Here is a 24,161-nt window from a genome sequence, read left to right on the forward strand (position 1 = left end):
TGTGGGGGCTACACCCAGTGCTGCTGAGTGGGTTGAGCCCAAGGTCTCTTACAAGGAAGGCATGTGCTCTTCTACCTGAGCCACATGCCTAACCAGTGAGTCACTGCATTGTAAATCATGTCCCTGGGACAGCTCACATTGGTCTACCAGAAAGACTGATATTCCGAAGTATCTGAGTATGTTCTCATTACAGCAGTTGTTGAAAACTGAAATATCTACACAAGACAATATATAAACCACTACAGCAAAAATCTAGGTCGTGGGCCTGAGAGACGACAGCACAGGGGTGGCGTGTTTGCTTTGCACGTAGCCAACCCAGGACAGTAGTTCAAATCCCGGCATCCCATAAGGTCCTCTATGCCTGCAGGAGCAATTTCTGAGGACAGAGCCAGGAGTAACCCCTGAGCACCGCCGTGTGTGACCCAAAAACAAAAATCTAGGTCATTAAAAATGCTGCCAACTTTCATTTAAATTGATGTATAAATTTTGGGCCAGATCCAGTGCTGAACAGAGCTTACTCCTGGCTCTGTGCACAGGGATCACTCCTGGTGGTACTGGGGACTGAACGGAGGCTGGCTCCATGCAAACAAAGCAAGAGACTTAATCCCTGGACTAGCTCTCGGGCCCCAACCTCTATTTATAATTGTCACTAAGAATTTGAGTACACTGAGCAACACGATTTGAGTAAGTCCTTGAAGGATATTTAATAGGTAACCTTTGGATAAACAAACGTGGTTACTCTCTTTAGGAAGAATCTCAACGTATTGGTCATCCTTCTCTGCAAACATGGACGGGACAACACTTCTGGGGTGGGGGAGGTTTAAGCTCCCAATGCAGGTGACATCACTGAGACTCTTCCTAAGAGCAAGGCCAGCAAGAACAGTCACCAACCCAACTCCACCCTTAGGAAGCACACAATCAAGTTCCCTGTTTAATATGTATATCTCTAGAAGCAGTACATGGTACAGAGTATTACTGTTTCATAGATGAGAGGACCCTTCAGCTCCCCAGTGTTCTCTCATACCCTGGTGTAAGAGTCTGTAGTGAAATCCACTTTTAAGAGAAACATTTCTGCATCTTTCAGTTTCTACATCTGGGATAAGGACACGGCATCAAATCTGCTTTGAGGTTGAGTCTTTGAAGAGAACTCCTTGCCAATCTGAGCTGGAATAGAATTCAGCCAAGAGTGTCTTTCCAGGGCCTTTTAGACTTTGGTTTGGTGCTGCTGTTTGAGGTGCTGGGTGGGTGATTCTTTTCATTCTGGAGCAGTGGGTTGTGGGTGTAGGTTTGTTGTAAGGGACCTGATTAAAACAAAAAAAACAAACAAACAAAAAAAATCTTGTTGAACAAAGGCAGGGAAGATACAAATGAGTGAATTTGTCCAAAAAAGGGCTATTTACCCCTAGCTGCAAGTTCCAAGTGATTTTGCAAGCGCCGCTCACGTTCCTGTAGCTGATGGGTCAGTTCAGCATTTTTCCAGCCTAAGCAAGGAGACAGGTGCTTTTGCCATCCATTGTAGACCACCTTCCTGCCCCCAGTTCATGGGACAGGAGGTCCTTACCTTTCTTGAAACTTGTAATAAAGCCCTCCCGTGGAGCTAATTTGTCAGGGTCATGCACCACGCGCTGGGGAATTTTCAGTACAGTGCGTACAGCTGGGATCCGTAGACAAGCCACTTGGGTCAGGGAGAACATATTGGAGAAGAACCAATACACGAACACTGCCTGCGAGAAGAGAGGGAGGGAAAAGTTACTTAGAAGTGCTTGTCCAGGAGAGGCATGGCTTAGCTGAAAGAATCTAGAGTCAGGCCCTGAGCCAGTACCTACCGTGGGGAAGTGGATAGTTATGGGCAAGACTGCCAGGGGCATCACTCTGATAAAATTTCTCATCCATTGAATGTCAGAACTTTGCATGCCCGTCTCAGCACCTAACTGGAAAAAATTTTTTCAAAAGGTCTATAAATACTATGTAGTTACACCTCCCTGGCTTAAAATATAAACCTATATATAGATATTTACTCATAGAAATACATTTGGGGGTAGTGCCAAGGATTGAACCCAGATCTCATTTATACAAGATGTGTACTCTGCCACTGAGCCACTTCCCCAACTCTAAAGCTGCTCTTTACCTATCCCTGTCTGCTTTGTTCCTGTAGCAGCCAGGGATGCTCGATCTCATTCATATTTATAAATGTATCGAAGTGTACCATGATTCTGGAACCAAGGCTTGTGAACTTAGAGAATAGTGGTGCGGACCAGAAGGAAAGATGTTATGAGGGCATCAACACTGGAGTGAAGCTGTCACTTCAGGCCTACAGGATGTTGTCCAAGTGTCAACATCAACTAGTGGTCATAGTCAACACTGTAGGTACAGGTTCCAACTGTGGAACCTGCACTCATCGCATGGCAGAGGGAGTGGATTTGGGAGGACGGGTATGGCAAACCTGGTCACTGAAGAAGATAAGAGGATTCTTCATGTTAAGATTTTCATTCGCGGGAGATGGTTTTTTGTTTGTTTGGATTTTTGGGGCCATACCCGGTGACACTCGGGTTACTCCTGGCTATGCGCTCAGAAATCACACCTGGCTTGGGGGATCGAACCATGGTCCATCCTAGGCTAGTACCGGCAAGGCAGACGCCTTACCGCTCCGAGTACTGTTCCAGCCCCTCGGGAGATGGGTTTGAATGCAGTGTTTACTAAGTAGGTGATCACCACATATTGTCCATGCACTGTGCTTCAAATATTTGAATTCTATTTTTATGACTATAACACGTCAGAAATAGATTTTGATACTAAAGTTGACTTTCCATGAGAGGCCCGGGCTCTATTCCTGATACCACATAGTCCTCTGAGAACTGGGAGTGAGTCCTGATGACTGAACTGCCTGTAGCCCCCAGCATTACTGGATAGCCCCATTTATGACTGTCACTAGCATCCACAGAAAGATATTTTAAGATAGTTTTAAAAGAAAGCATCTGAATATATTTGTTTTGATATTGTACTTACTTAAAAAATGTTTAATTAAAAACAAAAAAGGTGGGGCCGGAAAGATAGCATAGAGGTAGGGCATTTGCCTTGCATTGCAGAAGGATGGTGGTTCGAATCCCCACATTCCATATGGTCCCCCAGCCTGCCAGGAGCGATTTCTGAGTGCAGAGCCAGGAGTAACCTCTGAGCGCTGCTGGTTGTAACCCAAAAAAACAAAAAACAAAACAACAAAAAGAAGGTAGGGGCCAGAGTGAGAGCAAAGCAGTAAGGGCATTTGCTTTGCACAGACGACCTGGACCCGGGTTCAATTTCCGGCATCCCATATGGTCCCCCAAGCCTGCCAGGATCAATTTCTTAGCACAGAGCCAAGAATAACTCCTGAGCACTGCCAGGTGTGGCCCCCCAAAAATCAAAAAATAAAAACAAGAAAGGTAGACTAGAAATTCATGTTAATCTTAGGGAATCTAGCTTTTATTTTTATTCTTTTTAAAAAAATTTGTATAATTTAATGTTATTCAGGATTAGGGTTTCAGTCATAATGTTCCAACATTTCTAGCCACCATTGTCCCAGTTTCCCTCCGTTACCACTCCCACCCCATGGTTCTATATTCCCCCTCATTTTTTTTTTTTTTTTGTTTCTGGGCCATGCCTGGCGGCACACAGGGGTTACTTCTGTCTCTGCACTCAGAAATCACTCCCCGTAGGCTCGGGGGAACATATGGGATACTGGAGACCGAATGCAGGTCAGCCACATGCAAGGGAAACGCCCTCTGGCCTGCCTCCCCTTTTCTTTTAAGATACTGGTTTGTACCACTGTTACTGAGAGGGTATCATGTATACCACTCCACCTCCTCTTAGCATCCAGTTCTTGTCCAGTGATCATTTCCAGCTACCAGTCATAGTGGTTCTGTCTCTATCTTAACTGTACCCCACTGCCCCTGCCAATTTCCTATTCAACCCAAACCTTCGTTTCTATTGTCTTTGGTTATGATTATCATACTGTTTTTTTTTTTTTTTGTCATTTAAAAAAATTAACTCACAAATGAGTACGATCATTCTATGTCCCTCTCCCTTTGACTCATTTCACTCAGCAAGATACTCTCCTTATCCATCCATGTATAAGTCAATTTCATGACTTAAATTTTCCTAAGGCTGCATAGTATTCCATTGTGTAGATTACCAAAGTTTCTTTACCAACTCATCTTTTCTGGGGTGCTTGGGTTGTTTCTAGATTCAGGCTCTTATTTCTTATCCAGAAACTCTTCCAAATTCTTCTGAGAGTAGAGAATGACTTAACTGCACAACTTTACCTCCAGTCCTGTACTTTATAGAACTAGCACTTACCCAGGCTTACCTCAAGGACACCCCACATTGTGGCAGTGACTATCACTGGCAGTATGTATGTGGGGTCAGACAATGTGAGATCCTGGAACCACAAAAGGCCACCAGTCTTCAGGCTGGGCACAGGAAGGTTGGCCATTTCTCTCAAGGCAATGAAGAAGGAAATGAAGATTGGGGCCTGTTGCACAAGATAAACCCTGTCAGGTCCCTCCAGCAGAGGGTACTTTCATCAATCACTCCATGGCTCCAGAAAGGCATGAGCAAGGATTACCACCTGTGTGCTGGGGGTCTGGGACACGGAAAGCAGGAGGTAATGTGACTGGCTACCTGAATATGGGAAGGGAAGCAACTATATTCACCTGAGTTATAGGTAGAATGAGAGGTCTCATAAGTTTGACATCATGCTTCTTCTGGTAAAGCATCATCTCTGAGGAGACCTTGTAAACTGAAAAGGAATCCAAGAAGCTATTGGTTGGAACAAGAGTGACTAGGGTAGAGATCACCACCCTCAGTTCCTGATCCAGGGGGTTTCTAACTGCCCCTGCCCAGTCACTGTGACTAGTAGATATAAAAGGCAGCAATTGCTGTTTGAGGTTGTTCCTTTTGCTCAGCAAATTGTCAGGAAAAGTGCACATATTCCCCTCTCCCAGGCACATGGTGCAAATGACTCACACTCGTTATGGTCCCCCGTCAACTTGGCTTCTCTCATTCGATTGGAATACTTCTGCAGCTCTGGCAAGTGGTTGTGGATCTTGGCTGCCTCTCGTTGGCCCTTCACGATGAGAGGAAACACCAGGCAACGGGCAAGGACTGTACCTAGAAAATACAAACTAAAACTGGAGGAAAATTCAGTATCATTTTGCAGTTTAAACATTGTAAATTTTAAAATCATCACTTTGAAGGTCTCTTATATTACATATTTTTGGGGGAGGGGGTGCTTCCCAAATTGCTCAGGGAGCCCAGAGGCCACTACTGGTAATCCTGGTAATACTTGGACAAAGGGACTAAAGATTCAGTGCTGAGGCCCAGACAATGTGGCAGTGATGGGAATCCATTAAGGCCACCCTAGTGGAGTTCAGGGATTTAACTTGAGGTCCCTAGTACCTGGCTATCTCCTTGGCCCTCTTCTTCCAGTCTTTTCCACACTGTGGCATATCCAAGGGGTGGCTGGAGGGTGGAGAGTGTGAATGAGTGAGAGAGAGAGAGAGAGATAGAGATAGAGATAGATAGATAGATAGAAAGAGAGAGAGAAAGAGAGAGGAAGAGAGAGAGAAAGTATGTGTGTGTGTGTGTAAAATAAAGCACATATATTCTTCAAAGTCAATCCTATTTTGATATTGCCAGGTTAGGCATTAACTTTTCTAAGCAAATGACAAGAAATTCTCTTTTTTTAAACAAAAAGGTGACAGATGCTACTTTCCCAGCTCTATGGTTTCGAAACTTTATTCATCAATGGAACCTTTCCCCCCACTAGCCCTAAGTCAAGTTCCACTATACACAAGATAAAAGCTAGTTGCTTGGAATGAATGGGTAGTTAATGATAGGATTATATAAGCTCAGGCCCTTGCTTTGCTCAGAGGAATTGTCATACAACTCTGAGGTTCTCAGGAATGATGCTTAAAATGTGCTGTTCTAGGGGCTGGAGAGATAATGCTATAGGAGGTAGTATAGGAGGTGTATTTGCCTTGCATGCTGAAGGACGGTGGTTTGAATCCCGGCATCCCATATGGTTCCTGCCAGGACCAATTTCTGAGGGTACAGCCAGGAGTAACCCCTGAGTGCTGCTGGGTGTGACCCAAAAACCAAAAACAAACAAACAAAAAAAGTAAGTACTGTTCTAGAAGCTGTTTGCCTTGCATGTGGCCAATACAGGACGAACCCCGGTTTGAAACCCGGCATCCCATATGGTCCCCCGAGCCTGCCAGAAGTGACTTCTGAGTGCAGAGTCAGGAATAAGCCCTGGGCGCCGCTGGGTGTGACCCAAAAAACCAAAAAAAAAAAAAAAAAAAAAAACCAACCCCCCAAAATACTGTTTTAATATGGTGGCTTGTTATTTCAGGGCCTTCCTATTTCTTTTCTTACATTTCCTGTTTCCTGACCATTCCACTAATGTTTAGATTATGCTACCTGCAGATAAGCAAGTGAGTCTAGGATGAGAAGAAACTGGTGAGGTAGGGAAAGCGACAGTTAGTAAAGGCTGGAACCCAGAGTGCCAACACTAAAGGGGGCAGATAGAACAATGAAAATAGGAAAGTATGTTCAGAAAGACAGGAAGGGATCATAGAAAAAGCACAATGGGCTGGATCACATGCCTTGCATGAGAAAGGCTCCCCAAGTTCAATTATTAATAACTCATGTGTTCCCATTATTTCCACCTCTGCCCCCAGCACCCTGTGCACTGCTGGGCTCAAATACTACGACATTACTGGGCAAAAGCAACGAACTGTTTGGTCTGCATGGCTAAACATCACCACATCATATAAATCTTTTTTTCTGGTGGTGCCAGAATTGAACCCAGCATCTTAAAGCACTTTAAGCATGCAAGCATGTGCTTTACCAATGAGTAACATCCCATTAGCTATTTCCTCCACCAAAAGGAAAGAAGAAAACCAGGAGACTTGTCACAAAAACCAAAGGATAGATTTCAGGGTCTAAAGCGGTGCTTCACAAGGTGGGCAATACTGCCCCTGCTGGGGAGTGTTAGAATCATCCAGGGGAATGGTGGTTTTCTTGGGTGTAGTTGGGGTTGCATTTGTTAGCTCAAAGAAGGTAGATTTCCAGAGCAGTTTTCAGTAAACTTTTTTTTTTTTAATGTAAAGGGATCAAATAATATAAAGTAGGTAAAATAAACTTTGGGAAGCTCCAGTCTAAATTATCTAAGTGAATTTAGCAATGATGTATTAGAATGAGGTGATCTTATTAAGAGTGTGGAAGACCACTCTAAAAAAAAAAAAAAAGACCACTGTATGCAGAATAGGCTTACATAATAGGTATAAATGAAAAGAAAAGGATAGCGCAGTAGTTAAAGGTGAACTGGGAGTGGGAAGAAATTTGCCTCTAAGAAACAATTATGCTTGAGCTTGTTTACATGTAAAGGCCCTAAAGAGAGTGAAGCTGAAGACACAGGAAGGATGACAGCTAAAGCAAGGTATAGGAAGAATTTATAGCCAAAGTTTTAGCCTGCAAGACAGCAATGTGACTGTTCTCTCACTTTTGGGTCACAAAGGCCCAATTTAGCTTTCTACACTCCTTAAGCAGGGAAGCTTCATCACTATTAACCAGGGGCTTTAACTACAACTCTGCTCACATTCAAGTATCTATTACAGTAAGTTCTCACTTAACATCTAGGCTGTGATGTTTCTTTTTCATTGACATGATATAACACTGAGCAAAAACCAATGTCTTTCATTAAAAAATTTGCTATACTCTTAGAATTCAAGGTGGTCCCAATGATCTTATAATGCATGCCTTTTCGGAAATATAAGTAGAGTACTCTCACCCCTATACTTCTACAACTATTTTTTCAATCTGCTCAAAGACTGACTATCTTTAAAGTTCTTATCTCTAAGTCCCCATTTCCCCTGGCCAGATTCTATTGTCCTTACATGCAGCAATGGCTCCCCACCAGGGTAGGCCCAGGTTAACATGCATAGTCTCCAGTAAGTTTTGGATCAGTCCCACTGGGGTATATGAGCCCAGTCCCAGTTCAGCGAAGGTCTGCTCAGCAGCAGCTTGGACTACATCTGCAGGGTCTCCAGAAGCCACCTCTGTTACTGCTGTGGGCAAGGGAGTTGCAGGAATGACCGGAGGGGCCTGAACCTGTGTGAAAGGAAGGAAACCATGGGTAATATTCAGCAAAGGGAAATACAAAAAAATTGGGCAGTGATCTCTGACTCCCTACTTTTGGTTTTGTAGGTTAGCTGATGGTATCTGCAAAATTCAAAGCTTAAAAGAGCCATTTTCCTTCCTTGTATATGTGAAGGTAAGTTACTTAGACCATGGTTTCACGCTTTCCCTTTATGCTGGCAATTTATTCTTTAGTCAGTATTTTCCAAATTAGTTTTTTTTTTTTTTTTTTTTTTTGGCTTGTTTTGGTCATACCTTGTGGTGCTCACAATCACTTCGGGAGGGGGTTAGGAGACCATTTGGGGTGCTAGGGATTGAACTCTGCAAGGCAACTATTTTACCCACTGTTTAAACCCCAAACTTATTTTTATATAATAAAATAAATATAAAAATAAATAACAAAATAAAGAATAAAATAAAAATAAAATAAAATATTCTTTGAGAAATACTTGGGAGACCTGAAGGGCCCTCCTTCTGTGAGCCAAAGAGCTATATTTGGAGGTGTTTGGCGCTGTAACAAATTGCGTTTTAGGGAACTATTATGGTGCTGGCATGAACTGGGTCAGCTATCAGTCACATTCAAGATATGCATGTGCCTATACTCTCTCTGTCCTCAAATGTAAGGCATTTGAGTGATTTTGTACTTGTTGACATTATAATTTTTCTTTAAAACACGAGTGTATATGTGTGTGTGTATGTGGTTTTATTGACATTCAGAAATCATTCCTGATGGTGCTTGAAGAAATATATAGGATGCTGGAAATCAAATAAGGCAAAGGCCCTACCCACTATTGCCCTGGTTCAGTAAACGTCAGTTATTTAAAAAACAAACAAATTAGTTTTTAAAGTTAATTTTAGGGCTATACCCATTGGTCCTCGGAGCTTAATCTTGGCACTGAGCTTAGGGTAACTCTAAGTGATATTTGGGAGCCATACTGGGTGCTGGGGATTGAGCCTGGGTCAACTACATGCAAAGGAGTAGCAGATCCACTCTACTATCTCTCCAGCCCAACAACTCAGTTTCTTGTTTTTATTTTGGAGCTCCACTCAAAATATGCTCAGGGGTTACTCTTGGCTCTGCACTCAGGAATCACTCCTGCAGGTGCTGGGGGTGGGCATATGAGATGATGAGTGAGGATTGAACCTGGGTCAAAGGTATGCAAGGCAAGTGCCTTAACTATACTGTTCTATTTCTCCAGACCCCACAACTCAGTTTTTAAGACTATAGTATTTATTTGATTTCAATCTCAGAAATATGAATATCTATGAATTCATATATTTTATATGCAATGGTTTCTCCAAACACACATACACATCTTGTATTCACAACTCATCTCTATGTTAGAGACTTGCCATCATCCCAGCAAAAATCTTTCTTGCCATCTTCTCGACCACTTCCTTCCTAAGGGTCTGAACATAAAATGATCTCCAGCAGAAAATATCGTTTCAGGGAACCATATGGGGTGTATGTAGTGTGTTCAGTTCCACTTCCCAGTCGGGTCCTTAGGCACAAAGAAATAAAAAAACAAACAAACCCAACAAGCCATGAAGCATCGCTCCGGGCTCTCCAGGAAGGACACGCCTCTAACTTACCTGAGCTTCTGCAAACCAAATCACCGAGGTGCTGAGGCAGCGGGGGGCACCGAGAACTGTAAGGAGGGCATGATGGGGGTGCCTGTGGTTCTGTCTCGTGCCTGGGGACAGCCCTCCGATATGATGGAACTGTGTGGGTAAAAGATAGGAGACTTTTTAGGGGGGACAGGTGAGGCCAGTTAGTTAGACCCTCCCTCCCAATGACAGGTAGCTTGCAGCTGCAGAGGATACTGTCACTTTCCGAATGCAAATGACAGGTAGCTTGCAGCTGCAGAGGATACTGTCACTTTCCGAATGCAAATGACAGGTAGCTTGCAGCTGCAGAGGATACTGTCACTTTCCGAATGCAACTCCTGGCATAGGGCTTAGCACGCTCTTCCCGGGCACAAGGCAGAGGTTTCCTTGGCACGGGGTGATGCCAAGGAACACCTGAGCGCGCTGAGCCTGCGGGGCCCCGGACGCGACTGTCCTGTGTCCTCACACGACCCTGAGGTCAAAACCTACAAGTCCCGGCGACACCCAGGCTACACAGCATCTGCATTTGCTCCTGGTGCGAGGTGTGCCATGTGAGGGTCCCGGGGCAGAGCAAGCCACCGGGCTCAGCTCTGGGACTTCCTTACCTGACGCTGGGCCCGTAGCAGGCGCCCAAGCTCTCTGCGCCCGCACAGCAACCCCATCGCCATTTTGCCGGAAGAGGGATTTCGCTCGCGCCTGCGCACTCAGGTCCGCCACCGGCGTGAGGGTGGCCCTTTTGGAAATGGGCATGAAGCTAGAGCGGTCGCTAATGATCCGTTAATACGGGAGATTGCAGCGTAGCGACCATATTTGAAATGGGCAGGAAGTTCCCAAGGGCCACCGGAAGGAGACGTCGCTAGAGATGGCTCAGGAGATGGAAATTGACATTGACGTCATAGATCATTGATTAGTGACTACACAAAACTGGGGAGTTTCCTTTTATTGGCAAAATCGGAATTATTTGCTGTTTATTTGGCTCAAAAGATGCTATGGGCCCTCTTGGATCTGTTTGGCATGAGGTTTTCCTGCCCAGTGATGTTCAAGTCAACTTGTTAGATAATATTGAAATTGCAAATTTTGAAAAAATTTGAAAAAGAAAGTGAATTTTGAGGGTAGGTCGATAGGAAATCTAGAAAAGACAGCTTCCAGAAAATATTTTCCTCCCAAATAAAAGAAAAAAAATTTCAAGAGGAAACTCAAACTTTCTTCATAAAGCTGACATGGTATAGATGGTTAAATGAAAAGCTGGAAAAAAATCCCAAAACTTTAATGTTGTGAGGTGCTGGCATCATGATGGGAGCTATAACTAGATTCTTCTGTGTGTGATAATTAAAGGTTTTGATCATCTGGACTCTCTAAATCTCTAATGCTTTAGTGTTGTTTCTTGAAGTTGTAGCATTTATAGAGAAATAAGAGGTAAATCTGCTGCTCTAAAGAAGAAACAAAACTCAGAAAATTGTGGATTAATTATATATGAATCTTACAGTGTCTTTAAAATTACAGGGCATGTTTTGAATAACAGTAATTTGGGAAAGATACAATAGCCTGAAATTATTTCATTCACTGCAAGTTTGGGTTGTTTCTGATTGCAGTAAAAATGCTAAAAAATAAAAAATAGGTGGCAAAGAAATGATTTAGTACCAATTAGCTGTCAGAACTATTATGTTTATTGAATAATTAAAAAAAAAACACGTTATTTGGAGCCCAAGAGTACAGGAGTTAAGGAAACTTGCATGCAACTGACCCAAGTTAGATCCTTGAAATTAGATATGTTCTCTCAAGAGCTTCCAGGAGTGACTTTTGAGTACCATTAGGTGTGGCCTGAAAAAGTAATGAGAGAGAGACAGAGAGACAGAAAGAGCTTTAAAATATTCAGGGGCCAGAGAGATAGTACAATGGTTAGGGTGCTTTCCTTGCATGCAATCCCCAGCATATCCCATGTTTCCTTGAGCACTGCCAGGAATCACCCCTGAGTGCAGAGCCAGGAGTAATCCCTGAGCATAGCTTGTATGGCACCCCCCAAAAACCCCAAAAATAGTTCAATGGGCTGACCACATGCTCATTGAAACTGCATAGTTCCTCAAGTGTAGTAGGGGAGTGGGTCCCCACCCCTCACAGACAGCAGGAATAATCCCTGAGCAAGGACACTTGGGAGAAAATTCTTTGGTGAACTGTTGCTTTAGTGGATACAAATGAAACAGTCTTTAGTGTTTGCATCATCCTCTTGAATTCCAGCACAATTGAAATGTCTGGAAGTGACAATATGCCATTTCTAAGCCCATGCCGTAAGACAAATTAATGACTTCTACTTTTAAGTATCCGAGGGATGATATCTGCATGTTTGATGCTAGAATATTCAGACTTCAAAGAGATGGGAGGTTGGGGCTGGATCAATAGCACAGTGGGTAGGAAATTTGCCTTGAACGTGGCTGACCAGTTTTGATCCCTGACATCCCATGTGGTCCCCCCAGCCTGCCAGGAGCGATTTTCTGAGGGCTGGGCAAAGAGTAACCCCTGAGTACTGCTGGGTGTAGCCCAAATACAAACAAAACAAAACAAAAGCTGTGGGAAGTCCCACCTAAATACATGGAAGAACACTTACTCTGTTGAGCTCTCAGCCTATAGACAACACCAACTCCAGCCATGTAAAGAAGGCCATTTTGGAAGTGAATTTTCATCCTGTGGATAGCTAGATGGGAGCTAGGTGGAAGATAGCTAGGTGGAAGAGAAACAGACAAACTCTCCTTAGCCCTGCTCAAGTTGCAAAATTACAAGAAAATGAAATGACTGTGATTTTAAGATTTTATGTTTTGGAATACTTTGTTATGCAGCAATAGATAACTTAAATATATTCTAATGCCATGTAAATAGGCACTTAGGAAAAGTGAAATTCTATACCACTAGAACCAATTCAAGTGTGTCTTAAATTTGCAAGTATTTATGTGACTTTTATTATGTTTTCATAGGATTTTATGCTGTATTTCTCTTTAGAGTTTATGTTTCTAGAGGCAAGGAAAAAGTATCTTTTTTTTTGGCTTTGTTCTTTGGGCCATACCCGGTGATGTTCAGGGGTTACTCCTGGCTATGTGCTCAGAAATCGCTCCTGGCTGGGAGAATCAAACTGCGGTCCATCCAAGGTTAGCGTGTGCAAGGCAAACACCCTACCGCTTGCGCCACTGCTCTGGCTCTAGGAAAAAGTATCTTTTACAATTTTTTACTAATTCACTGCCTTAACCTCTTGACCACGACAACTTCTTTTACAATTTTTTTAAATGAAGATAAAAATAGTTTTAGTGAAAGGAATTTAGGAAATGTAAGAAGAGAGAAAAATTTGTGTTCAAGAGAAAGCAGAGAAGAGAAAGATAAATGTATATTGAATAGATAACATGAACTTCTTCAGAGTAGAAAAAGGCAGAGGAGAGAAAAAGAGAAGTATGTGTTCAAGAGAGAACATGGTCTTCTCCAGAGTAGAAAAAGCATGTCACAACTGTTTCTTAGTTTTAGTAGATATTTCAACATTTTGAAACTGAATGGATGTTTGCTTTTATTTAGGACTACAAGCTAAGAAAGGTGTGGTTTAAAAAAAAGAAAGGCATAGTTTTGGAATGGATAGTACAGTGAGTAGGGTGCTTGCCTTGCACATGGATGAACTCAAACACCATGTTTTTTAAGCCTTGCCAAGAGTAATCTCTGAGTGTAGAACCAGGAATAGGCCCAGAACATCTCTGAGTACACCCCCAAAACCAATAGAAAAGCAAACAAACAAACATACAAAAGCCATGATTTGGTGGTCACTAATGTTTAAAATAGGAGTTGGGGCCTAGGGAGATAGAGGAAAGGGCCAAGCACTGCTGGGATTGACCCCAGAGCAAAGACTTCCAGGTAGATTTCAAAGTAGTCCAGCATTGCTGGGTATACCTCAATAACAATTCTTTTACATTTGATCAAATGTATTCATTAGCAATTGAAACTTGAAAAGTTAATGCATAAAAAATGAACATTTCCCTTCACCAGTGCGACCTTCCCACCACCAATGCTCAAGGGAAAAATAAAAGATAAATGTTTTTCTTATCAATCCTGTATGTTCGTTATGCTTGAGATTTAGCTTTCTCATTGAGGAAACAATCCACAATAAACCTTTATACAAGTATTTTATTTTATTGAAACAATTGTAATAGAGTCCTTCATAGTTGAATTTCAGATATACAAAGTGTCAGGGCCCTTCCCACCACCAGTGCCAACCTCCCTCCACCAATGGATCTATAGTGCATCCTATCCCACCACTATTTGACCCCTGGCCTGCCAGTGTAGCAGGCCCCTTTGAGTTTAGATCGTTAAAGGTTTAGGTCCCTTGATTCTATTATTGTTGACCTTGGCTTGGATATTTAGTTCTGTTCTTATTTATTTCTCTGTAAATACATTTCAGATCACTTGGCCCCTGGACCCCAGCCTTTCTGTTCCCATTCTTTGACTAATTTTTCCATTGTCTGCTCATTTGCTTTAAGTTTTTTGTCCAATCTCTCCTGCTGTATGGAATTGTTATGTATCTCATCTTCCACAGCACCAAGTCTATTCTCAGCTTCTGATACCCTGTCCCAGAGCTTATCCATTTTGTCATTCACTTCGTTTACTGACTTTTTCAGTCCTGTTAGTTGACATGTTATTTCAGTTTGGAGTTTTGTCATTTCTGCCTTCATATTTTCTTGGTTCTTATTAGTGTTCTGTTCAACTCGATCCATGGTTTCTTGGAGTCTGTTGAGCACCTTCCATATTGCTAGTCTAAAGTCCTTATCTGAGAGGTTGATTAGTTGTTCAGTCATTATCTGGTCCTCAGAATTGTCATCTTCATTCTCTATGTCTGATGCTGGCCTGCGTTGTTTCCCCATTGTCACACTTGTATTGTGGGTTTTTCTACGTGTTGTGGTGGTATTCATTGTCTATATGATGTAGGCAGCACACTCCTCTGGCTCCTCCCTTTCTGGATGGGCTGACTTGCCTCTAAGGGAGGGGAGTCCTCCGTGGATGAAGCCTCACACTGGGTCAAATCTTAGGCCCGAGCATGCAACAGAGAAGACAGTCCAGAGAGAAATGTTTGCTTCTGTGATATAGCGCTGTTCTTAGTGTGATTTTTCCTTCTTGTTGCAATGGAGTTCTTTCCTTAGAAAGAGTGCACGGCCGCGTAGCGAAGCGGAGCGGCCGTGCTCCTCTGAGCCTCTTTTTGCCCCACTCGCAAGAGTTTCACGCAAGAGGACAGTAGACAGACATAGACAGGTCACACTCACAGTCTTTCACAGTTGAGCCCCACTGGGCCGGTGTACTTTCGCGGATTTTCCCCGCCTGGTGTCACACACAGGGAGCCGGCTTTTGCCCAGATAGCATTGTTATCTCTTCCCGAATGTAGTTTCTTTGGAGTTAGCTTCCCAGGGCTCTGAGGAGAGCTTCCAGAGTTCAGGAAAGACAGAGAAGGGTAGGACAGGGCTCCCTTCCGGTGCTCAGTTCCTCAGAAGAAGCACAGCCCGGTGGAGATTCTGCAGGTAGAGCAGTCAGCACTCTGCCTGGAAACCCCCACCTGCAGCCTTTTCTCACTCACTCACTGGCTCGCTGGGTAGCTCCCGAATGTAGTTTCTTTGGGGTTCACTTCCCAGGGCTCTGAGGAGAGCTTCCAGAGTTCAGGAAAGACAGAGAAGGGTAGGACAGGGCTCCCTTCCGGTGCTCAGTTCCTCAGAAGAAGCACAGCCCGGTGGAGATTCTGCAGGTAGAGCAGTCAGCACTCTGCCTGGAAACCCCCACCTGCAGCCATTTCTCACTCACTCACTCACTGGCTCGCTGGGTAGCTTCTGAATGTAGTTTCTTTGGGGTTCGCTTCCCAGGGCTCTGAGGAGAGCTTCCAGAGTTCAGGAAAGACAGAGAAGGGTAGGACAGGGCTCCCTTCCGGTGCTCAGTTCCTCAGAAGAAGCACAGCCCGGTGGAGATTCTGCAGGTAGAGCAGTCAGCACTCTGCCTGGAAACCCCCACCTGCAGCCATTTCTCACTCACTCACTGGCTCGCTGGGTAGCTCCCGAATGTAGTTTCTTTGGGGTTCGCTTCCCAGGGCTCTGAGGAGAGCTTCCAGAGTTCAGGAAAGACAGAGAAGGGTAGGACAGGGCTCCCTTCCGGTGCTCAGTTCCTCAGAAGAAGCACAGCCCGGTGGAGATTCTGCAGGTAGAGCAGTCAGCACTCTGCCTGGAAACCCCCACCTGCAGCCATTTCTCACTCCGACCCCAGCCTTTCTAAAGTAATCCATGTCCCAAGGTTCTATGAAAAAGGCAGGAGCCCAGATTTAAAAGATAAAGATAAAATATACAATAAATAACAACAACAACAACATCAACAATAATAATAAAAAGGTATGTGCGTAGGCACATCAAAATATGAGGAAAATAGAAAGGAAACCTTTGACTTAAAAACAGGGAGGCTTTACCCATAAAGCTCCTGGCATTAGACCAACTCCACGCTTCAGGCATACTAAGTTGTCTAACCCCCAAAGTCTTTCTTTGTGGTCCCAGTAAAAGCACTTCACAATCATGGTTGTTGCAGTCAGGTTTCTCTAGTTAGAGACCATGGTTTCTTGTATAGATCGTATGTCGAAGTTAGGGTAACACTAAGCATCTTCTGGTTTCATTTCACCATTAGATGGCAATGCAGAGAATCCCACCCTGAAAGCAGGTTGTGCTGTTACCAAGTCTTCAGGGTGTCATATGAACCCACTCTGGAGCAAGTTGGTGCCAGCACAGCATTAGGGCCTTCCATGGTAGAAGTACGATTCCTGGTGCTGCTGTAGAAAAGAGTGCTGTTAAAAAAAAAAAAAGAAAAGAAAAGAGTGCTGTTTCCATAGATAGGATCCAAGGTTCAGGTGTTAATGGCCAATGTCCAATCTTCTGAAACCTAAGCCAAGTCACTGTGAGAGTTGTTCATGGTGTAAGGCCCACTGCAATATAAAATTTATGTGTTCCTATCTCTATTAGATAAGAACTTGTTTGCACATGTAAGATTTCCCCCCCTTATTTTTTTGCTTTTTTTGGGGGCGCCACACCCCCAAACTCTCAGGGGTTACTCCTGGCTATGTGCTCAGAAGTCACTCCTGGTTTATGGAATGCCAGAGGATTGAACCGAAGTCTGTCCTAGGTTAGTGCATGCAAGGCAAACACCCTGCTGCTTGCACCACCGCTCTGGCTCCAAGATTTTCACTTTTTTTTTTTTTTTTGGTTTTTGGGCCACACCCGGCGGTGCTCAGGGGTTACTCCTGGCTGTCTGCTCAGAAATAGCTCCTGGCAGGCATGGGGGACCATATGGAACACCGGGATTCGAACCAACCACCTTAGGTCCTGGATCGGCTGATTGCAAGGCAAACGCCGCTGTGCTATTTCTCCAAGCCCAGATTTCCACATTTTAAGGTGCTTATGTGAAAAAGAATAATGCCACATGGTATTTCTGATGCATATGAAGGTAGAAATAACAAGCTAAACAATTCCAATAACCTGGTTCTAACATAAACTTGGAACACTAGAGAAACTTATCTGCTAGAATTTCCTACTAAATAGATAAAAAAAATGGAATGGGGAAAACTGCCACTACATAGAAAATAGACAATAAGAGTTATACCTATTAAGAAAATACATCTAAGTACATATTTGAAGGAGATATACATGTCTCCTTTAAGTCTTTTGAAATAGTCTTGGGGGGAGAATAAAACTGGAGCACAGCTTCAGCCTGTGGTATGGTCTAGTGGAGTCTGAAAAATGGTCCCAGCAGTCACATATCAGGAAATGTCCTTGAGTTGGGGGTTTCTCAGAAACTGAATCTGGTAGCAAGCAAAAGTCAACAGTGAAGGAAAGTGGGGGAAAAGAGATGATTATAATGATTTTGTGAAGTAACCAGGGCAGCAATACCAGTACTGGCACCTGAGGCCCTGAGGCCCAAGACCACCGCAAGGGTAATAGCAGTAACAGGTTCCCTACGGTATCGTGACAGGGCACGTGGGATTTAATACCATAAAAAATCCGACATAATACCTTCAAATTCCATCCATGTTGCTGCAAATTGCATGATGGCATTATTCCTTACAACTATGTAGTGTTCTATTGTATATATATATGTACCACATCTTCATGATCCACTCATCTGTTGTTTGGCACCTAGGTTGATTCCAAGTCTTAGCTATTGTACTGAGTGCTGCTATGAATAGCGGTGTGCATACATTCTTTTGAATTAATGTTTTTCTGTCCTGGGGATAGATACCCAAAAGAGAGATTTCTCGGTCATATGGCAGCTCAATTTTGAATTTAGTGAGAACCTTTCATACTGTTTCCCATGGGGGTTGAATCAGGATGCATTCCCACCAGCAATGGAGGAGAGTTCCTTTCTCACCATATCCCTGCCAACCAGAGTTCATCTTATAGTCTTGTAATAGTTTTAATACAATTTTATTAATAATTGTGTAATTTATATGATGTGGAGAGAGAACTACTATAAAGTGTCAATATTATACTTTTAAGAGCTATGATCTTTGACTTATTGCTCAATTCATGTAATTAACTGGTTAATATTATTCTCGAGGTCATCTGGATTATTGCTGACCAACTGATGCACTATTTCTTCCTTGTAGGATGCTAAAGCTTCTTCATAAAGAACTTGAAAAATTTCACACTGAATATTTTCTTTCAGTTTCTTCTCATTATAACCCCTTGTTTCAATGTTCTCAGCACAAAAACAACATGAAACCAGCACTCTGGGAAGAAACTGCAACCATGATTACTACAATAATCCACAATAGCTCTATCTTCATCTAAAATGAGACAGTCATACTCTTCAACATAGTCATCAAATAACTGCTCTTCTTTTTTTTATATCTTTATTTAAACACCGTGATTACAAACATGACTGTAGTTGGGTTTCAATCACAAAAAGAACACCCCCCTTCACCAGTGCAACATTCCCACCACCAATGCTCCCATCTCCCTACTTCCACAGCCCTGGCTTGTATAAAAAACAGGTATTCTACTTCTCTTACTCATTAACATTGTCTTGGGAATTGCTACTGCCCTTCTTGAGCTAAATCGCTCACATTAATGTATTTCAGTCCTGATTTTGATGCAAGTTCTTTGTTCAGTGTAGTTTTTTCCAACACCTGAAATACCAATGAGCAGGATGTTCAAAAGCAATATGGTCCTTGGCGACCATAAATAGAAAATTTTAAATGATAAAAATAGCAGTTGGCATGACTTGACTGTTTGAAAGGTGTGTACATGTGTGCATGCATACATATTTACATACATATATACATATATAGTTGTAGGAGGGGATAATGTTTTACATTATCTGGGCCAGATATTAAGATGTTTGCCTTGCATGCCTTAGATTTCAGTTTGATACCTGCCACCACATGGTCTTTAGGGGACTAAGAATCTCCAGCACTGCATGCTCTGTGTAGCATCATGTCCTGGGCCTTACATTGAACTAATGACTTGGTTAGATGAGAATTGCTGGGAAGGGCCGAGGTCTCCAGACCTCCTAAGGTTTCCCCTCAAAACACTGTCACCCCTGAAGTTCAAGACTAAAATAATTCATGTTTGTAGTGAGGAGGGCCTGAGCAAACCAAGCTGGGTCAATATGATGGAACAATCAGTGATAAGGGATTTCTAAGTGAAAAAACACTCTAGATTAAGTGACTGACTTGATATGGATTTGAAATTAAGAAAATTGAACAAAACTTTGAGCAGGAATATAGTGATAACACTGATATATACTGGATAAGTTAATTCACTGGTCATTTGCCTGATTGCTGTCAGATCTTCCTTCCTCTTTCCCTCTTTGAAAGGAAATGCATTTCCTTTCCCTCTGGATAGGTCTGACAATAGAAGTCCCTGACTGGGGCGAGATAGCACAGCGGTAGGGTGTTTGCCTTGCACACAGCAGATTCAGGAGAGAAGGTGGTTCAAATCCTGGCATCCCATATGGTGCCCAGTGCCTATTAGGAGTGATTTCTGAGCGCATAGCCAGGTGTGTGACACCCCCCCCCCCCAAAAAAAAAAAACAAGTTTCTGGCAACAGTGGGAAAAGACGTGAAAATCTAAAATTCTTCCTTTCTTTTCTTTTCTCTGGGTGTCTTTTTTTTTTTTATTTGGTTTTTAGGTCACACCCAACCATGCTCAGGGGTTACTCCTGGCTCTATGCTCAAAAATAGCTCCTGGCATGCTCAGGGGACCATATGGGATGCCGGGATTCCAACCACTGACCTTCTGCATGAAAGGCAAATGCCTTACCTCCATGCTATCTCTCTGGCCTCCTGTTTTTAGTTTTATTTTGCATTGTTCTGAGCAGTTGCATCTTCTCTTTGTCCAGACATTCTTTTTATGATCTTAACTACCTCCATGCCAACTTTGCTAAAATTCCAGTGCCCTTCAATTCTGTCTTTAGTAAAATCACTGAATCCTGTTGTTTCTCCAGCCTAGGGCATGATACCACCTGCATGCTGTTGCAAAGTTCTGAATTGCTTCCCCCATTTCCTATTTAACTCCTTAGTTTTTATATTAGCCCTGTACCAATTCCTATAGTAAAATTTCTCTTAAAGTACAGGATTGTTTTCTGTTTCCTGGCAGGATCAAACAAATACAACCCAGAAACTGTGCCAGTTATGAAACAAATAATCTCATAGCTCAAATCCAACTGCTTTGTGAAGCTGGGTACCCTACAAATTGCATTTCTGATTTACCAACTGGTATCCTATCCAAATCTGCCAATAAAGGATGCTAGAGGGATGCTAGAAAGCTGGAGGAGAAAAAAATGATTGATTTCCTCTCTCTTATAATTTCAGGTGGACTTCTTGTCTAATTGCATTTCCTATGAACTGCATTCTTTTTTTTTTTTTTTAAAACCCAGTCTGTTCTATTAATTGAATCTAATTTTTTCTACACTTGCAGAACTGACATGCCCTTTCAGAGTCATCAGCACCATTGCCTGGAGCTCTCTCTTCAAATATCTGAATTTCCACTGCCATGGGACCCTCTGTTTTGATATTTTAATAACCTAAGTCTCTTCCCTTTGCTCCCTCAGTCAAAGATGGTGGCTGCTCTCTGCAACTGCTTCTTCTAGGATAATTTTGAGTTCTTTTTTCACCTTTTCAGTTACTTAATTATTAATGATTTTATCTTTCATATATTTTATATTTAGCTCTCGTTCAGAAAGCTGACATAGCTTCTTGACTGAACTCTGAACTCTGACCACTAGAGAAAGGGAGTTTTTTTTTTTTTTTAAGAGTTTTGGGTTTGGATTTGGATAAAATAATTTTGCCATGACAGTGTCACATTTACTTTGATAACATGGCACTAGTATTTTGGGGAAGAATTGGCAATTGAAAATACTTTGCCATGTTAGTACTGGTGTGATGATGATGGCAATACCTATTTGGATTCTTTGGGTGAAGTTGTGGGAAGCCCAAAGCAAATGGTTGAAGTGGTCTCATGTGTACTCATAAAGGAAAAACAAAATAAAAAGCCCTCAAGGCAATGAATATTTATAAAATTTTGATAAATATATATACCAAAAAATTTCTGGATACAACTAAGAAAAAGTAAGTATGTTTTTTGTTAGCTCTTATTTGTTGGTTTGTTTTCATTTTTTTGGTATGTTTGTTTTTGGGGTCACAGCAGGTAATGTTTGGGAGCAGGTATTGTCTGGTACTTGCCAGGTACTTGCCAGGGGCAATTTCTGAGCACTTAGCCAGGAGTAATCCCTGAGCATCAAATGGGTGTGGCCCGAAAAACCAAAAAAAAAAAAAAAAAAAAAGAAAATCACCAGTTGGCACCCACCGTACAGTTTGCTCCAACAACCTAAATGTAAGATTCTTATTTGATATGATTTGGTAGACTACTTTTTGGATCTGAAAATGCTCACAAAATGTTCTGTATTAATTAGTGACAACTGTTTTCTAAGAATAAAATAAAATAAATAAAAATAAATAAAATAAATAAAAAGATAACTATTAAATAATACCAAACAGGAATATTTTACTTTTGGTGGAGGAACCTATACTAATGATTGCTTTAGACAAGAGTCAATGACAGATTGGCAAAAATTCATGGAGATTTTGACAAGAAATATATTTATATAACTTCAAATTATTTTCTCCAGATTATTTTATGATTACAAAGGAAAAATAGTAACTCCACAATGGTGCACACCAGTAGATAATGCCTTCATCATAGTTAGCAATACTTGATCAACTTCATGTGCTTCTTATGTGACATGTTGACAAGAGAGAACACAATTTTTATGACACTCTTACCAAAATAGATAAACTGAATACAATCATGAGGAGCCATCAAATAAACCTAAATTGAGGGATTGTCTAAAAAGTAAAGGCTTCAAGTTTTCAAAAAAAACCCAAGGTCATTGAAGTATTTCAAAAAAAGCCAAGATCATTGAAGTATTGATTAACGGTTCCAGATTAAAAGATAGTAAAAAGACACAGCAACTAAAAGTAATGTAATCTTGAAATTGGACAGTAAGTTGAAAAATATAGGGCATTGTTAGAATACTAATATTGTGATAGAAGAATGTCCTTATTCAAAGAAAATGCACATTGAAGTGTTAGCAATGAATAGTATGATGTTTTTTATTTACTTACAATTTTTTCCAGGAAAATCATATACATGTGTATACAAAAAGAATGACAAAACAAGTGGGCAAATGTAAACATTGGTGGATCTGGAGAAATTGTATTCAGGGGTGCTGATATGATTCTTGCAGTTTTCTGTAATTTTGAAACTATATCAAAATAAAGATTCCTGCCTTTTGCTTTGAAAATGGGAAACATTTTTAAAGGCCTCTGCTTGCTCCATGAGGCAGACATAATTACACACTCAGAAGAGATCCTGAGGGTACAGTGAGAAGATCTCCCGAGGCTATATCAGCAAAAGTAGGCTGTCTCCATCCACAAAAGGCAGAACCAAAGGAGCTCGGCTACTCTAGTTTGCGGTGGTGCACATCTTCTAGCCAATGAACCCCACCACAACACAGTAAAAATAATCACACTATAAGTGTGACAATGGGGAAACAATGCAGGCCAACACCATGCATAGAAAATGAAGATGGCAGCTCTAATGACCCAAAAAATGGGCCCGGAGAGATAGCACAGTGGCGGCGTTTGCCTTGCAAGCAGCCAATCCAGGACCAAAGGTGGTTGGTTCAAATCCTGGTGTCCCATATGGTCCCCTGTGCCTGCCAGGAGCTATTTCTGAGCAGACAGCCAGGAGTAACCCCTGAGCACAGCCGGGTGTGGCCCAAAAAACAAAACAAAAAAAAACAACAAAAAACAAAAACAAAAACAAAAACAAAAACCCCAAAAAATGCCAACCGTTATTTAACCTCTCAGATAAGGAGTTTAGAAAAGAAATATGGAGATCCTCATAGAACTCAAAGAAAGCATGAATCGAGCTGAATGAACCACAACTAAGAATCAAGAGGATATGAAGATAGAAATCAGAAAACTCCAAATTAAAATAACAGGACTGAAAAACTTGGTAGACAAAATGAAAACCTCATTGGAAAGCCTTTCTAACAGAGTAACAGCAGCTGAGGACACAATTAGTGAGCTGGAAGATGAGATGCATAACAACTCCATACAACAAAAGAGATTGGAAAAGAGCCTTAAAGCAAATGATCAGACAATGGAAAAATTCTCAAAGAATATGAACAGAAAGAAAAAAGAAGTCTTTGATAAACTCAACAGAAACAACATAAGAATCATTGGAGTCCCAGAGACCCAGGAAGAAAATCCCCAAGAAGAATCAACAGTCAAGAATATCATTGCAGAGAAATTCCCAAAGCTAAAGACTGCATGCAACCAAATCCTGCATGCCTGAAGAGTACCAGCTAAAAGAGATCTTAAGAAAAGCTCCCCAAGACACATTATAGTCACAATGATGAATCCCACAGATAGGAGTAGAATATTGAAAGTAAGATCAAAAAGGGAAATTACATCCAAAGGAACATACTTAAGATTTACAGCAGATCTGTCACAAGAAATCCTTAAGGCCAGAAGGTAATGGAGGAATATAGTGATAAAACTCAATGAAATGAATGCTTTACCTAGAATACTGCACCCAGTTAGATTCATTTTCAGGTTTGAAGGAAGTGTGCATAACTTCACAAATAAACAACAGCCCAGAAACTTTACAGACTCAAAACTGAAAAAAACCTAAATGGTTTAATTTAAGATAAGACAGACCAACAATCACAGCAAACTCCTACACCAAGATGACACTAAATACCATGACAATGATCTCTCTCAATGTCAATGGACTAAATGCATCAATTAAGAGACACAGAGAGAGGGGCCC

General features: G+C 41.9%; 1 protein-coding gene and 1 pseudogene across 1 annotated transcript; both read right to left on the reverse strand.

The window, feature by feature from the left end:
• Positions 1-678: 678 nt before the first annotated feature.
• Positions 679-10,451, reverse strand: OXA1L (OXA1L mitochondrial inner membrane protein). The gene is made up of 10 exons (XM_049768626.1): positions 10,389-10,451; positions 9,769-9,897; positions 7,935-8,148; positions 5,002-5,145; positions 4,689-4,774; positions 4,343-4,507; positions 1,827-1,931; positions 1,562-1,724; positions 1,401-1,481; positions 679-1,301 (listed from the first exon to the last, which is right to left on the reverse strand). The coding sequence occupies exons 1-10, from the start codon at positions 10,449-10,451 to the stop codon at positions 1,177-1,179; spliced, it is 1,275 nt and encodes a 424-aa protein (XP_049624583.1). The 3' UTR covers positions 679-1,176.
• Positions 10,452-18,312: 7,861 nt separating this feature from the next.
• LOC126001724 (adenylate kinase isoenzyme 6-like) lies at positions 18,313-22,067 on the reverse strand (annotated as a pseudogene).
• Positions 22,068-24,161: the final 2,094 nt, after the last annotated feature.

This window comes from Suncus etruscus, chromosome 2 (assembly GCF_024139225.1).
Source record: "Suncus etruscus isolate mSunEtr1 chromosome 2, mSunEtr1.pri.cur, whole genome shotgun sequence".
Taxonomy (NCBI): domain Eukaryota; kingdom Metazoa; phylum Chordata; class Mammalia; order Eulipotyphla; family Soricidae; genus Suncus; species Suncus etruscus.

Bases quoted from the DNA above. Each gene is read 5' to 3' on its own strand.
- OXA1L (XM_049768626.1), bottom strand. From the start codon at position 10,451: ATGGCGATGGGGTTGCTGTGCGGGCGCAGAGAGCTTGGGCGCCTGCTA. The intron at 4,508-4,688 runs GTGAATATAGTT...CTTGTGCAACAG, and splicing joins TCATTCTACCTATAACTCAG to GCCCCAATCTTCATTTCCTT. The intron at 1,725-1,826 runs GTAGGTACTGGC...CTCTTCTCGCAG, and splicing joins TAACTATCCACTTCCCCACG to GCAGTGTTCGTGTATTGGTT.